Source organism: Sander vitreus, chromosome 20 (genome assembly GCF_031162955.1).
Source record: "Sander vitreus isolate 19-12246 chromosome 20, sanVit1, whole genome shotgun sequence".
Taxonomy (NCBI): Eukaryota; Metazoa; Chordata; class Actinopteri; order Perciformes; family Percidae; genus Sander; species Sander vitreus.
The window spans coordinates 6131781-6148126 of NC_135874.1; the positions used below are offsets into that span (position 1 = coordinate 6131781).

General features: G+C 43.8%; 1 protein-coding gene across 1 annotated transcript in view; it reads right to left on the bottom strand.

Moving 5' to 3' along the window:
• Window positions 1–386: 386 nt before the first annotated feature.
• Window positions 387–16346, bottom strand: part of zfyve26 (zinc finger, FYVE domain containing 26) — a 41184-nt gene continuing 25224 nt past the window's right edge. Inside the window, exons 29-43 of the mRNA XM_078278326.1 lie at window positions 11531–11667; window positions 11166–11194; window positions 10760–10896; window positions 10276–10496; window positions 9066–9213; window positions 7873–8082; window positions 6712–6927; window positions 6144–6341; window positions 5494–5574; window positions 5267–5388; window positions 4469–4631; window positions 3857–3916; window positions 3271–3453; window positions 3075–3125; window positions 387–1907 (exon numbers count right to left, since the gene is read on the bottom strand). Coding sequence (XP_078134452.1) covers window positions 1695–1907; window positions 3075–3125; window positions 3271–3453; window positions 3857–3916; window positions 4469–4631; window positions 5267–5388; window positions 5494–5574; window positions 6144–6341; window positions 6712–6927; window positions 7873–8082; window positions 9066–9213; window positions 10276–10496; window positions 10760–10896; window positions 11166–11194; window positions 11531–11667 — 2169 coding nt within the window. The 3' untranslated portion in view covers window positions 387–1694. The remainder of the gene's footprint in view (window positions 1908–3074; window positions 3126–3270; window positions 3454–3856; window positions 3917–4468; window positions 4632–5266; window positions 5389–5493; window positions 5575–6143; window positions 6342–6711; window positions 6928–7872; window positions 8083–9065; window positions 9214–10275; window positions 10497–10759; window positions 10897–11165; window positions 11195–11530; window positions 11668–16346) is intronic.

A 16346-nucleotide genomic window follows, 5' to 3' on the forward strand; every position in this document is an offset into this window, starting at 1 on the left:
CATATTTCACATTTTTTAACAAAAGTAAACTCACGAAGTATAAAGTGCGGCAGTGATGAGACAACAGTCCGAGTTAAGGAGGATTAGAGTGCAAAAATGTCTACACTGGCTTCTTTTCATGTCTTGCCGATCAACACTTACTATCACAGGAAGTCTGTCTGTCTTCAGACTAGTGCAGCAGAGTGACAACACAAGACAGAAGACCTTGCCCATGTAATCCTTGAAAAGGCAACTTTAGACTGTCATGTAAATGAACAAAAAAATATGTTTTATGGTGACATAATACAATTTGCAGTGTTACCTAGTTTGGGCCAGGATGTAGCTTTGTGAAAGAAAATAGGCCAAATTAAACATCCAAAGAAAACCATATGGCAAAAGTTAAATCCCTTTTTTTTTTTTAGACATTATTTGACTGTATAAGTTAATCATTGTGGATGTATATGGTTCAGACAGATGTGTGTCATGTGTCCTATGAGAACTAAGTGAAAAGCATGATTTCAAATTAGCGACACTCCGGCTAATTATTACCAAAACAGGAGACACAAGATGAGACATAAAAACTAGCCACCCACAGACCAAACTAATGACTGGAGAGTTGATATTCTGGATAATGAATTGAACTTGATCAATAACATGATCTAAAAGTCCCTTTCTGTATCAAACCTAAAACTTTTACATTTCTTGTAAATGTCTCAACATGTCCTAAAGTACTTGCAATTCTGTTTGATATTCATCCCGTATATATATATATATATATATATACGCTAAAAAGCTGACCATAAATGTGCTATACAATATCAGATAAAACAGGTAAACAGCCTCATCAGAATTACAAAAAACAAGATTCTACATTTTTTCAGTTTCTTGAACATGTACCGTTCTTGGCGGAGGACATCTCATTGCATTTACGTCGTGTAAATTCACACACTGGACCAATAAGGACGTAAAAAAACAGAAAAAGGCAACATATTTGTCAGAGGCCTTCCAGTCAAAGATATTTTCCCTTTTGGCTGAGGTAGGAGACTAATCTGAGTCAAATATTTAGTTACAGATATGTTTATATTGTGAAAGAACAACTATCAGTTTACACTGCAGTAAGCAATTTTGTTATGTGATAGTTGTCGTAACATTGTTCCCTCTCAAATAGAAGTAATAGCAAAACTATTTCCAGAATGGAAATAAAGCACGTCGGTGATTTGTCAGTGTCACGGACAGGAAGGCTGCATACAACAAAAAGAGAAAGGGTTTCTAGATGTTTCCACTGAATTAGTAACACCGGGCTGAAAAAAACAACACTTCCCTGTCTCACCCCTGACCACCCGCAGCATCAATGATAGATAACCACACATAACAGTTATGTCATGGGGTCAGTACACCTGTACATCCCTGCAGCAAGGTTAGAATTTAAACACTGCAAAACGTCATTCTAACAATTTAGTCAAATTTGAGCGTAGACACCAAAAGGATCTCGACTCTGTGCCCCGTATCAGCTCCTCAGCATACACGGTCGAGTGATAATGACAGTATGGGACCGTTTGGGCGTAAAGTGTGCTGTGTATCGATCATTCTAATACTCTGCAGCTGCGGCGCACACAACATGTAACATGTGCAACAGCTGCTCTGGATCCTCTTACTTGCGGCTCATTTGTTTTCAAGTGCTGTGCGTGGAATCGCTTGTTATGCTGACTGTGCCTTTACCTGGCATTGGGTCGGCCCTGGCGCTGCTGAGATGACTTGTTGTTGTGTTCAGACAGCCACTGGCTACAGATATTCTGCATCACTGAGTCCTGGGCTCCCTCGGCGGCCTGAAGGACGTCCTGGACCAGCGGTCCCGCTCGGCTCGGCTCCAGCTTCACCGCCAGCAGGTACGCTGGTCGCAGTTTACTGCACAGCAGGTAGGCTTTGATCTGCCGACATGGGGATGAGGTGATGAGAATTAGACATCGATGACTTTTCTTTTATACAACTTTCTGAGTGCCTATGAACACTGATTTCAGAAGTGAAGAGGATCATTTTGCTGGTTTGACATTCCCGGGCAGTTTATTCTAGTCTAGAGATTATGGAGTGGCCAAAAAATAAATAAAGTGATATCATTGGTAAGAAGGAAAAATTAGGAGCAAAGGGTTAAGGATGACTTTAACAAGTATAGCAGCTGGCACTCAACCAAAGTGACATATTTTATTTAATTTTTTTGGGCATTTCTGCCTTTATTGGATAGGAAAGCTCAGATATGAAAGGGGAGAGAGAGGGGGGGAAGACATGCAGGAAAACCGTCACAGGTCAGACTCGAACCCTGGACCTTCTGCATCTGCATATGTGCGCCAGCTCTACCAACTGAGCTAACCAGCCACGACCAAAAAGTGACATATTTATAACAATAAAAAACCGCCTAAGGCAATGTTCACTCTTGCCATCTTTTTTTAAGCTGCCAGCGTCTGTTTTACATTATAATTATAATCCTATGGAGTGAACCGTGTTTTCAAAAAAGTCCAGAGTGCTTTTTTTAACGCCACCGCCGACGTTTTATTTCTGCAGCTCGGAGCGTCTTTTTGAAGTTGGAAAAAAGTTAAACTTTTTTTTTTTTTTTTTTTATACATACAGTGCTTTTTTGACAGCTGACCAATAGCAAGCGGAGTAGCGAGAACTGTCGTTTCCATAACAAGAAAAACTGAGAAGGTGCCAATAGATTAGTTGTGCTAGAGTCAGAGCACAGCGAGTTTTATGATATGACCTGGTGCTCAATGTTCAGGGAACTGGCTTTGTTTTATCTTACGCCAATAGTAGCACCGCTCCCTCTCGCTGTTCATTCTCTAGATCGCTTTGTTTCATCTAGCACCGCTCTGCGTAGAACTCTTGGATACTGTAGCAGTAGCTCTTGTTATAGCAACAAAAGATGCTCTTGGCTGCTTTTTGAAACCAAAACGCTGCCAGCTTCTTCTTTTTTTTCCCCACTACAAAAGTGCCCTAGTCAACTTTTTCTTGTCAAAGAAAGACACCAAGTGTGATAAAAAATGCCTTAGGCTAGAAAAACAAGTAGCAAAGAAAAAAGTGTTCTGCAGTCAGTTTTACGCTACCTTGCTTTCTGTGCTCTTGGTCTCCAGAATGAGACTTTCCAGCTCCTTGGCCTTAATCAGAAAAAGTACAGCAAAAGTCTTTATGAGCAAACAGACAACACAGAGCCAAGTCATGGTCATGATGTTTTCACAGTACACTCAGTGACTCATCCTTGTCGGTCAACAAATGCACTATCAAAAAGTTTCTATCACTCACATCAGCCGGTCCCTTATCTGCAATGGAGACGCAGCTGAGGATGAGGGCGTCGCAGTCGTCTTTGGTGGCGGTGCCTGATTCACCGACACATTTGAGCAGCTGCCGTACGGCTCCATACTGCCTCTGGCGAATGAGCCTTTGGCTGGCCCGCACGTAGACTGCCTGGGCCTCCAACTGGAAGTCCTGAGGCAGGAGGAGAGGGGAGAACATATGTTTAGGTTTACTTGGCTATCTTCAATGTGTCAGACTTCATTTGTTGCTGCATTTCTTGTACAGTAAGTTAATCAGTTTATGGAAGTCTACTCTTAGTGTTCTTAACCAAGATTACAAAATGAAATTTACATTGCCATTACAGCTGGATGTTTTTGATCTTTTCTTTTTTTATGTCTGTTGGTAGGATATTTCAAAAAGTTCAGAATAGATTTGCACAAACATCTGTGGGAAAATGTCTCACTGGTAAAGGACAAACGTAAAACGCTGGCAGAGGTATGCACTCTTAAATTTGAAAGGAGAAAGAACAAACGCTTGAAAGAACAAACACTTTATCAGAAAACATGACAAAGATCACTTCATATACACAACATACCTGTATGACTCTATATGCAATGCCAAAACCCTCTTCTATGTTTTTTCCTCCAAGCATTACCTGCAATAATACAAATTGAAGACATTACTGATCTTGTGAGAAATGTACAACAGAATTTCATCTATTCATAATATACATGAAACATAGAAAACAATCAGGCCTTTAATATTTTACATTTATTATACATAAGTTCTTAATGAGTTCAACTTATACATATTCATGTTATTTGGGATTTTAGAAACCCTTCCAGTAAAACATCCGACTTTAAGCCCTCAAAATATATGACAATAGATGTTTAAATTAGATTAATTTGGTAAATGCTTTAGCCCAAAGTGACTTAAAGTAAGTGGGAGCAAGAGCTAAATATCACCCAACACTGGGAGTGTATCCCCTTTAAACAAATACCTAGAAGTGCTTTGAGATATAAACATTTTTTTTTACCTTTTACATAACTCCCACTTGTCTAATCCAGGGGTTTAACACATGAATAAAGTCAGCAATAAGGCAGTACTGTAAGTGTGCCATTTTAACAAACTAAATATATTTTAAGTGGATTAGAGATGTTGAAGTACAGGAAGCTAAGTACTAGGATAATCGCAACCAGAACCTCACCTTGCAGGCAACCTCAACTTTTACGGGGCTTCCTCCGAACAGTGTAGGCGGTGAGCTGGATCCAGGGGACTTGGAAGGTGTGCTGGTCTTTGGCGACTTGGAGGTCTCACAGCGGTGGAGGAAACGGGTTACCTCCAGCTGAAGCTCAATTGTGTTCATATGCCTAACGAAAATGAGGCAGGAGAGGTCCATACTTTTAAAACAAGACCTAAAAGTCTATTTGACAGGTAGCAAACAGTGTTTTGTGTTTTAAGCCCCCAACGTCGCCTACCAGGCAGCGCTGCCTGGCAGGCACTAGGATTAGGCAATGGTTAGGGTTAGGGTTAAGGTTAGGGTTGGGTGCCTTGAAGTCGACGGTCGCAGCGCTGCCTTGAAGTCAACGATGGGGGCTTAAAACACCATTGAGCGTAGCAAACCTGAATCTTTGGACTGGTTTTAAGTGTCTTTTAAAAACCCACCTTTTTACACTAGCCATCTTGTAAAGGGCTACATCATCCTTTATGCTGTATTTTGTACTCTAATTCATGTTTATTCTTATTTATTTGTATTAATATGTATTGTGCATGTGTGTGAAGCACTTTGTAATGGCGTGTTTTAATAGTGCTATATAAATAGTGTTACTTACATACTTACTATGTATAAAGCAAAAGTGGTAGTAATAATAATAATATTATAGGCTATAAAAATAAAGATTGAATTAAACTCTTTTTCTTAATCAATTCTGATTAAAAAAAAAAAAGGGCAAAAGTCTAGATTTCTTTCCATCATGTTAGTTGAAATAAGGACGTATTGGACAACCTGGACACGTCACTGGATGACATCATCTTCCTGACGACCTGAGACTTTCTCTTCGCGGCGCCGCGGCCCTGCTGCTCCTGCAGGTACGTCCTCAGGTGCTCTTTGGCCCGGACCAACCAGCGCTGTACAAGGCCAAGGACAGGGTCAACTTCCTCATATGAGCAGAGATGTTTTTCAGAAGGTTTTGCTAACTGCCAAACTATGGAAAAAGAAAAATATATACGTACCTGGTGTTCTCCCAGCTCTAAGTACGAACTGGCTCCATGGGTGAAGAATCGGATACAGGTCATGGCCGCGCGCACATGATCCTGTCCACGTAAAAAAAACAAAAACACAACAGCATTTTACATTTTACAACAAAATGATTGTCTGTAAAACATCTAACATCATCACGTCGCTCTCTGATGCAAAATTATAAACTTACAACAAATGTAAATTCTTTGTATCTTGTTCTGTTTTTGGACTTTTTTTTGGGCCATTTTGCCTTCATTAGATTGTCTGTATAGAGCAGTGGTTCTCAACCTGGGGGTCAGGACCCCCTACAAGGGGTCACAGGATTAATCTAATGGGTTGCAACATGATTATTGTGGTAGGAAATAAGAAAAAAAACTGGTTTGAACTGAAATCAGTAATTTTATGGTACACATCTTAACCCCGAGGCTTGGGACATTCATATTGTAATCTAAAGGCCTGACTCAATGGGGAAAAAAAAAAAGTATTTTTAAGGTGTGCCAATTGTCAGCTGACTAAGACACAGACCATGTCCCTTTGATTTACAGCATTTCAATCAAGCCAGGAAACTCACCACTTTTTTCTTTTCACCTTCAAATGATAATTAAAAGTTGAAATGATTACAACAACATTAAAAGACTCCAACCATCATGAACTGCTGGAGCTGGTAGAGAGTATTGTAGTATCCCCGCCGCTGCAGGAACTGGCAGGAGGCGATGAGGTAGCGGCTGCAGGTTTCCAGGCCAGGGTCAAGTTTTTCCAGGATGCCCTGCAGCATGCCAAGACACCCCCTCTCCAGACTGGGCTGCAACACACCCTCTAGAAATACCTCATCTGGGCACTCCTGAGCCACGATGAAGTACAAAAACGTGTGTTAAACGTCTTAGAAGAAAGAGATGCAGTCATACTTGATGGTTGGCATACTCAATTTCTATACTTCCCCAATACACATGGTACACTGCTAATTTTTAACATGTTTAAGGGTCTGATCAACCTAAAGCTTGTTTCTTTGGTACAAACGGGGTACTAAAGTGCCGTTTTATTGCATTTTTGCCTAAACAGGGACCATGTTCACTGGACAGAGTTTAGCGTTTAGATTAGTAAGATCTTGGCAACAGCGGGGTGTCAAATCATATCTGTTGATCTGACAATTAAATAAAACTGATTGATCAAAACACACTTTTTAATTAAACATTCTACCTCCAAAGCCTCACCTTGTTGAGCAGGTATGTCAGAGCCTCCGTCATGCAGTCATGACGCATATAGAAGCTGATTAGTGCCAGGTGAGTGCCATATGTGTTCAGGTAGTAGAGACACTCCTGGTGGAGGCTGCTGCTCTGTGTCTGACCCTCTGGTCGATCCACAGGACCGGCCTCGCACAGGAGCTCCTCAAGCTGCCGCAGGGACGCCAAGATGTCCTCACCGAGAGCCTGCCACAGACACGGTAACAAACAGACAACAGAAACACCACACAAAAGGGTCAATCATTTATATGTGGAAAGACATTTTCCCGACCAATAGAAGCCACACATACACACACATGCCCGAACTTACTAGCATGCCCTCAATGCGAAGAAACCATGACCCCCCCCCCCCCATCACCTAACAACACTTGGGAGATTCCCGAGGTGTCGTGGACAGCTGGGGGTTAGAGAGGTCTTGTACATTCTGTACAGTAGGACTCCAGAGTGTGCACACTAGAGGAGTGACTCTACCTGACTTCTACAGTGTTATTACAAAACATACATCACATGTCATGTCACTGATGCTTTTTATCCAAAGCAACTTACAATTGATCTATATATCAGAGGTCGCACACTTCTGGAGCAACTAGGGGTTAAGTGTCTTGCTCAGGGACACATTGGGAATCGAACCCAGATCTCCCACACCAAAGGCATGTGTCATATCCACTGCACCATCACCACCCCACACATACTGCAGAAATGTATATAAATGGACAAGAGTGGAAACTGAAATAACTCGTTTTTAGCTTTATTTTTAAGGATGTGCAGCTGAAGTCATTGTAAAAGCCACCTACTACTCCACTCCTGCATCACTAATACAGCACAATAAATCATTTTTAAATAAGAAGTAAGTTTTTTTTTTCCACAGAAAAATGCTAATTTGATGCCGAAAAGATGCAAGTTGATAAATGTGTTACTTGTTTACAGTGTAGCACTCATGTAAAGCACTTGGAATTGCCCTGTTGCTGAAATGTGCTATACAAATAAAGTTTCTTTGCCTTGCATGATACAGCCCAGCACATATTTTCTGCTCGAGCATGGGCTATAATGGAGGCCTAAGACAGTTGCATGCCTACCACTGCTACAAAGATGCTGGTTGGATAAAGATTGCGATTGCCACCGTCTTCCTACCGTTGTCAGAGTGGGTTGGACAGTGGTCTCCAGGTGCTGGACAACCTCCTGCAGCAGTAAGGGACCTAGGTTGAGCTGGTTGCGGTCCACTGGAGCCTTTAAGAAGCGGCCAAACTTCTCCCTCGCTCCAGAAAGGTTACCTGCCTTGAGAGAAGCCATCCCCCATGCCTGCCACACGCCGCCAGGGTCCAGGCCACTTTTGGTAGACACCTAGCATAGCAGTCACATAACCAGTGACAATAAGAACAGAAGGAATATGGGGGGGGAGGGGGGGAATCAATGTCTGTATCAATGTTTTTTAAAATCAGATTCTTTTCCCAAAAATCTATATTTTTCTCTCAAATGATTCACCTAAATATTTCCTCTTTATATACGGTACCGGCACCCATGTATCGTGAAAGAATCAAATGAACAGCGATGGAATTTTATTTTCTGGGAGTCTGCATTTATCTAATTTAATCATTAAATAGGTTGGGTTGGTTTTAATAAGCTGCCCAACTACTACAAAATGTTACAGGTACGTTTTTAGACAACAGGTTTTCTGCACCATGATGGTCTGAATGGCATTTTAGAGATTTTTCTTCTCTGAAAAGATACAAAATGATGGTCCAAGCACTGCTTTATGGACCAATATTCTAAAATATGTTGGCTTCTGTGCTGAATGGCGGCACAAAATATACACATACATACAATGATTCAACAGCAATATTTTATGGTGAAATGTCTGATGAACTCCTGAGTTCTAAGAATGTTCTCTTTGTATAGCCTCAAGGGACACTCTCTCTCCCTAATAAAATACACCTGGCACATCAACATGAGAGATTAATAACAGAGGTGTACTGTACAAAATGTACAAACCAGTGGGTTGTAAGAATCAAGGTTTCACAAGCCAGTCCCACAACTTTACAACATATGAACTTACGTAACAGAACCTGGATGGGAGGGGCGTTTATGTTGCATGACGTTGGATGTATGATTGAAGCGCGACATTGGCAGTCATTGTCTAAGCAAAATCTTTCACAATGCATCTCTTTTTTATATATATATATATATATATATATATATATATATATATATATATATATATATATATATATATATATATATATATATATATATATATATATATATTTTTGTTGCAGTCCCTGACTAAAGGAATAACATTTTAAAAAATAAACCACCACCTGCCTCACCTCTACTGCTAGCTGGTAGTGCTCTGCTTCCAACAGCTGGTTACGGAGACGTGTGACAGCAGAAGTCTCCAGAATGTCATCCAAAGAAGGAATATATTTGTAATTGGCAGTCACTAGAATTTTGAGCACATCGACTTTGCTGATGTAACTGTGGGAACAGAGAAGAAATAAAATACAGTACAGTACATGAGATTACTTACTTACTCACTCTGACACAGAGGCACATGCAATGAGTATCCGTAAATTTAGAAATTATTTTAAGCACAGATGAGTTGTCATGACCGAAAACTGTCCTAATTTGGTGAACCCGACTCATTTGGTAGGTTAAAAGCCAACAACTAAAGCTGCAACAATCAAAGTTTTCAAAAGGTTTTCTTTTAACAATAAATCCATGACAATATGTCCTTAACACTGACACAGTTATATTCATTCAAACACAACTCCTATGTGATGATAAAGCTGCTTATCTGCTAAATATGTAAGAAAACAGTTGTTTGCCATCATCTAGCTATAACAACTTTGTAAGATGATAAAATGTCAGTGGCGTGTGCCTGTTTGCTTGTCTATGTGGTCTTCTGCCCACTACTTTGACTTGTGATAGCAGCAACAGCAAAGACATTACTAATAACACTGACTCAGTTATATTCAAGTGTTCCAGTAAGCCGTGGCATTGTGACAGAGAGCCAGCATGCAATGAACCAGCAGCTACTGTACACAGAATTCAGTCATTGTTCCTTTTATTGTTTACTGTCACATTTCAAAATGTTGTTGTGTAGAAAGAGGCCTGGAGGTTAATGTTCATTTAATACCTGTACATACTATACCCTTGGTCAGTCCACTCTTCTGAGACTGAGGTCGTGTACAGAGTGCGTGTTACACTCAGTGTTCAGGCAGGACAACCTGTTATGACTGGTTATAGTTTACAGAGTTTAGTGGCATGACGCAATTCCTAGAATAGCTGCATCCAGTTTCAACCTGACTCAAAGTCTATTTGAAAAGAGCAGAGTCAGACTATTTACTTGCATTCTTAAAAGCCCTGCAAACCCACACTGGTGTTTTCAGTGCTTTTAAGAATGCCAGTAAATAGTCAAGTATTTAACTGCCAGGCTCTGAAACCTCACTGTTGTTCCACAGCTAAATGATTGAGCAGTGTCCTTAACAACACATATGCATATACATATAATCACACTGACCTTGGGTTACATCTTACCTGTCACATAAGGCGAGATCCTGGCTACGGCCAACCTTAACAAACATCAGCTTAGCGCTGAAGAGCAGCTGCCGCATGATGTCGGTGAGGAGGCAGGCGTCCACCTCTGGATTGGTCAGCTTACGAGACAGAGAGCGGCAGTGGCTGATGAGCTGATGACCACAGGCTGTCTGATCACTGTGCAGAGACAAGATCGCCACGCAGAGGTACGCACTGGGAGCCTTGGAGTTTTAGGAAAAAGACCATAATTAGTCTTATTGTATTTTACTGGGTTATACTACAAGACAACTTAATAACAGTAATCTAAAATGCTAGAAATAACCTTAACTTTATGCTTGCTATACTGCACTTAACCATAAATTCTATTTAGCATAACCCATATCAGCATATAAGATTGTTAAAGTGTTGTTGCACTTAAAACAAGTCGACTGCGGTGAGCTGAAAATGACTGATCCGGTGGAATGAGGAATGCTGGAATCCAGACCTGTTCATAGTAGAACTCGCTCCGCAGCAGCTGGTTCTCTGCAGGCTTTGTGCTGAGTTGGATCTGTCGTTGGACCACTTCAGGGAGATGCAGCATCCCATCTAGATCTTCCTCTGAGACCACGGGGCTTCCAGCCACTGCACGAAGACAACAGAGTTGAGAGAGACTGGGTGAAAGCTCATCATTATAGCCTCTACACACTACTGATTTGAGAAATGGCTGCATTTCTGATATTCCAGGTGGCAGGTGCGATTTGTCAGAGTGCATGTATCAGGATTTTATACAAAATCAATCCTACAACCTGCTTATACTTAGAAATAAAAGGTTTAAGCTAAAAACATTTTTTTTGTCACTCTGATATGGCAAAGAGGAAATAGTTCCAGACAATTTCTGTTATTTAATTTACCTTTATCTGGTTCCAGCTCATCGTCAGAACTAGTCATGGAAAAAAAAAAAAAAATACAGCACAAATAAATTTCAAAACACAGTAACGTATCTAATTTTCTATGAATCCACATATTTTCTTGCAAAAGAAGATGCTCTGAATGTGCACAACACGTAAAATAAAACCTGCTATATTCTTTGAAAACATGTTTAAGGTTCTTCTGAATCGTTGTGTCCTTTCTAGACTGTGCCACTAAGATATGCAAGACTTTCCATGACTGCAGGAGACCCTCTGTAATGATTATTTTAAGTACAGTACCTGTGTTGTTAAAAAAAGATTTCATTCGACAAGTGAGGTTTTCTTCATTTAAATCTACAGGGTCTTACTCTGGGTGAAAATAGGCGTAACACTGGTCACAGACTCTGACTTCATCTTCTGGGCAGCCCTCAACGGGCATCTTATGCTCTGAACACGCATGACAAACCAGACGGCCACATCTCCGACAATGATGCCGTCTGTTGAACTGAAAAAGCGAGAGACAATATTAAAGACAAATAATGATTTAGTGTGAAAACATTACTGTTGGATTTAAAACCAGTTTTAAAATCAACAGTCAGTGAAGTTACTCTCATTATAGTTTCCTTTCGCTGTTTTTTCACACTTATTTGGTTATGCAAGTTTACATTTGAAAATTCTGCACATTTACAGTACTAGACATTGAGGTGGGGCAGAGTCAGATAGGATAAGATGAGGTAAGGTCATTTAATTTAAGGCAAGGTAGGTCCCACATGGGGAAATTTGTTTTGAACTTTTATATATAAAATGTATTTGATATGTCTTTCTATGTATTACGGCAGAGGCTATATCTGTATGCAGGCTTAGAGTGTATGGTGTGGACAAGAGGATCATGTTTTGATTTTATCAGGCTGTACTTGAAAGCGTAGTCAGATACGGGACGTCAGCATGGTATGGAAACCTCACGGGTAAACTAAAAACTAAGTAAATTGCTCGTATAGTACACACTGCCATGAAGGTGATTGGGAGGAATGAAGACCTGCCCCTCCTATTAATTTACAATTGTTCTTAGGCAAGCCCAGAGGATATTGACTGACCCATTACATAATCTTCACACAGAATATGAGCTCTTGCCCTGTGGCAGACGATACAGAGTCCCTCACAGAAAACTCAACCATTTTAAAAACCTGTTTTGTTTCTCTGTCAAACTTTTAAAACTGTCTCTACTCTCTACTGAGGCTGTAGAGATTGTGCAATAGTTTCATGGTGTTTTGCTGTTGGGTGAAGAAATATATGTGTAATTATGTGCAATTTATAGTTGTGACTGGTACAGTTGGTGCTGTATTGTTTTGTTGTACAGGTTTTGTCAAGGCATGTTTCTATTTCGTTTCTACTGACCGCCAGAGGCGGTGATTTCAGCACCTGGATATCCATCGCAGGCATGTGCAGGTTGAGTGTTTGTATCAACAAAGTCACCTGGGTGACGTATGCCCTGTGCTCCGGCACAAAGGGCAGGCCCACCCAGGAAGTGACCTCTTGCATCTTCTTGTGTTGGTAAGCAGGTTTTCGAGTTTCAAACAGGTTGGCGTTGCTGGGAGTCTTGTTGCCCAAACGGGTTGGAGCTGTGAATTTACGCCCTCCAAAAGACTGCGACTAGCCACCTTAACACGATTGCCCACCCCGTAATTGAGTTGATTAGGAAGCGGTCCTTTTTGCCACTGCTCTGGTTAAATAGGTCTTCCTTTGTTTGACAATCGTGGTGCATGAGTGTGCTCGCTCGGACGCCTCACGACCGCTCCGCATATCCCGTTTCACGGCAAAAGGAGATATTCGGTTTTTGACATTCATTGCTGCACTCGAGTGTGTTCGCCACAGACGGCGCTACGTTATATAGTGGCATTAAGTTATTTTCGCCTTAAGACAGCAGGGATTGTCTACATCATATTGTAGCATCACTGTCAACAATAACAGCACCTGGGATAGTGTGACACGCTTAACCATGGTGCAGGCTGCCTGCTTGCAGCATGAGTGAAGGCGCAGCTAGACAGTCAGTGACAATGTTTATGACCTGTGTTGACTGCCGGGCCCCTCTTGAGCCAGATGATGGCCACGACAGATGTCCTTCCTGCCTTGGCATTGACCACCTACGGCAGGGGCTAACAGAGCTGGCGTGCATGAGTTGCGCGTGCCTAAGCCTGGTGGTGCAGTCAGCCAGACTGGCTCAGCTAGGGAGGACCACTGGGGCTCAGCGGCCTCCGCCACACAGGGACAGTCCTCCACCCCCAAGTCCTCACAAGCGTAGACGGACTGAGAAATATGAAAATCCTAGTACAGGCAAAGGTGAAAAGGTTGCCCTGTCACAAAAGGTGGACAGTTTGACGTCTGAATTTGCACAGATTAAGGCTCTCCTTCAGACATTACAGCCTTCAGGTGCAGGGGCAGGTAGTGCTCTCGCTACAGCCCAACGACGGTCACCACCTCCAGTATTATCACCGGCATTCGAAAGCCAGGAGGACGATGTCCTCTCCACTAGGGCTTCGCAGAGCTTAACTCTTGGCCAAGTGGAGTATGTAGAGGAGGTGGGTGATGACGGGGCAGGCCAGGCCTTCAGCTGCTCTCGTTCTGGCTCTCGGGAAACAGGCAGTGAAAGGGAAGGCTCAGATAGCATCCAGACATCGGTCAGGCCTATTTTGAAGGTGGCACTAGCGTGCCTTGGGTTGGATGAGGCACCGGTCGTAGTACTCCCTCAGAGTGCGTTTTTTAAGACGCCTCCTCAGTCAACAGCTCTCTGTGTCCCACCATCAGCTCCATACATTGAGGAGCTCCAAAGATGCTGGGCAGACCCCAGATGTCGCTCTCACCTTCCGAGTGACTACAGGGCATTGGCGAACATGGTGGATGCGTCCAGCTACGGACTAGGCAATATGCCCAATGTACAGCCGGCTGTTGCGGCCCTTGTGCTGTCACCTGACGAAGCACTCAGGCCCGACGCTCGCTGTCCCTGGCCGCAGTGGCGCTTGACTGATGATTCCATCGTCAGGAGCTATGACACGGCGGCACGTATGGGACGTATTGGAAATTCTATGTCCCACCTCATCCTAGCCCTGTCCCAGTCACTGCAGGACTCAGATGCAGACCCGTCTATTCAGAGGTTAAGTGATGCCTCCCTGCAGGCATTTGCCTACATGAGCAGGGAGCTAGGAAGGCTTATGTCCTCACTGACCCTCGCTCGACGCCAGATATGGCTGGCCCAGTCTCCGCTTTCGGAGCCATGCAGAAGGGCACTCCGTTCCCTTCCGGTTGTTCCAGGGGAACTGTTTGGTCCTGCAGCACAACAGGCTCTGGAGCATAGTGTACAGGTTACACAAGCGAGACGGCAGTTTGCAAGTCTGCGCCGTGAATACCCCAGTGGACAGAGGCCCTATTCATCCAGAATTACAGCAGTACCACAGCCAGCCGTCCAGCAGGTGACGCGACACTCTGGACGATTTCAGCGCCCAATCCTGTCCAGCTCCCTCGCTTTCCACAACGGGGCCAGACCTCTGCCCGTCGCCCCTCCAGGCATCTGAGGGGGCGGGGGGGTAGACAACGATCACATAGTCGTGGTGGTCGGACGCTTCACCAGCCAGCAGCTCAGATGCTGGGAAGCGTTAACATCAGACCCCTGGGTTGTGACGACCCTGTCCCAGGGTTACACCATACAATTCTGACGCCGACCGCCAGGATTCCGTGGGGTCAAGATGACCGTGGTCAAAGATCCGACCAATGTCCTGGCAGTACGCTGGCAAGATCTGGGCTCTCCTGGAGAAGGGAGCCATTGAGACGTTAGACACGCATACACAGAACAGTGGCTTCTATTCCACGTACTTCGTCATACCAAAAAAAGATGGGGGGCCTCCGCCCCATACTGGACTTGAGGCCTCTCAACGACCATCTCAAGCTGCTAAGATTTCACATGTTGCGTACTATAGAGGTCTTACAGGGCATTCGACAGAACGACTGGTTCACTACCATCGATCTGAAGGATGTGTATTTTCATGTCCCCATTGCACTTCACCACAGGCAGTTCCTTCACTTTGCGTTCGAGGGAAGGGCGTATCAGTTCCGTGTGCTCCCATTTGGGATTTCGCTGGCACCCAGGGTTTTCACCCGGTGTGTAGCGGCGGCACTGGCTCCACTCCAAGCCCAGGGAATGCGTATTTTCCCTTACCTGGACGACTGGCTCGTCTGCTCCCGGTCGGAGGCAGACGCCCTCAGAGATTCTGCGTTGCTGATATCCCATATTACCAGGTTAGGGCTGACTGTAAATTACAAAAAGAGTTCCCTGGTCCCCAGTGAGCAGATAGGATTCCTCGGTATTCAGCTGGACTCCCAGGCAATGAGGGCTGTTCCCTCTCAGCGACGGACCAGCAGTATCTGCCAGGTAGTCAGGCACTGACTACACAGGGAGGCAGAGCTCTGACTCTCAGAACGTTTCAGAGACTGCTGGGGATGCTCGCAGCAGTCTCCTCTGTGGTCCCACTGGGCCTCCTGTCATTGAGACCCCTCCAAAACAGCCTTGGTTTACATCCCACTCACCACAGACACAAGCTGGTCAGGGTCACTGCCAACTGTCTGAGACATTTACACCCCTGGAGGACAGAAACGCATCTCATTCAGGGTGTCCCCTTAGGGTCGGAAGTGGATCTTTTTGCCTCCCAGGCGACGACACACTGCCCCCTCTGGTTTTCTTTTGGGGAACCAAGTCCCCTAGGCCAGGATGCTCTGGCACACGCATGGCCCATGCAACTGCTGTACGCTTTCCCACCTCTGCCATTAATATTGCCAACACTGGACAGGGTGTCTGCAGAGGGACACGGGATACTGCTAATAGCCCCCAGATGGCCAGGAAGAGTATGGTTTCCAGTATTACACCAACTTCTACAGGGAGAGCCTTGGTGCCTTACAGTGAAAATGGATCTCCTCTCACAGTTGGGCGGCCAAATCTGGCACCCGAACCCATCTCGGCTGAAACTTTGGGTCTGGCCTCTGAAGGGCCAGAGCCATTGATAGGGCTCTGTGAGCCAGCAGTGGTGCGGACTATTCACAGTTCCCGGGCACCCTCCACCAATGTGCTCTATGCTAATAGGTGGAAGCTTTTTGCCAAGTGGTGCCAAGCTCAAAATCAGGAGCCAACACAATGCTCCA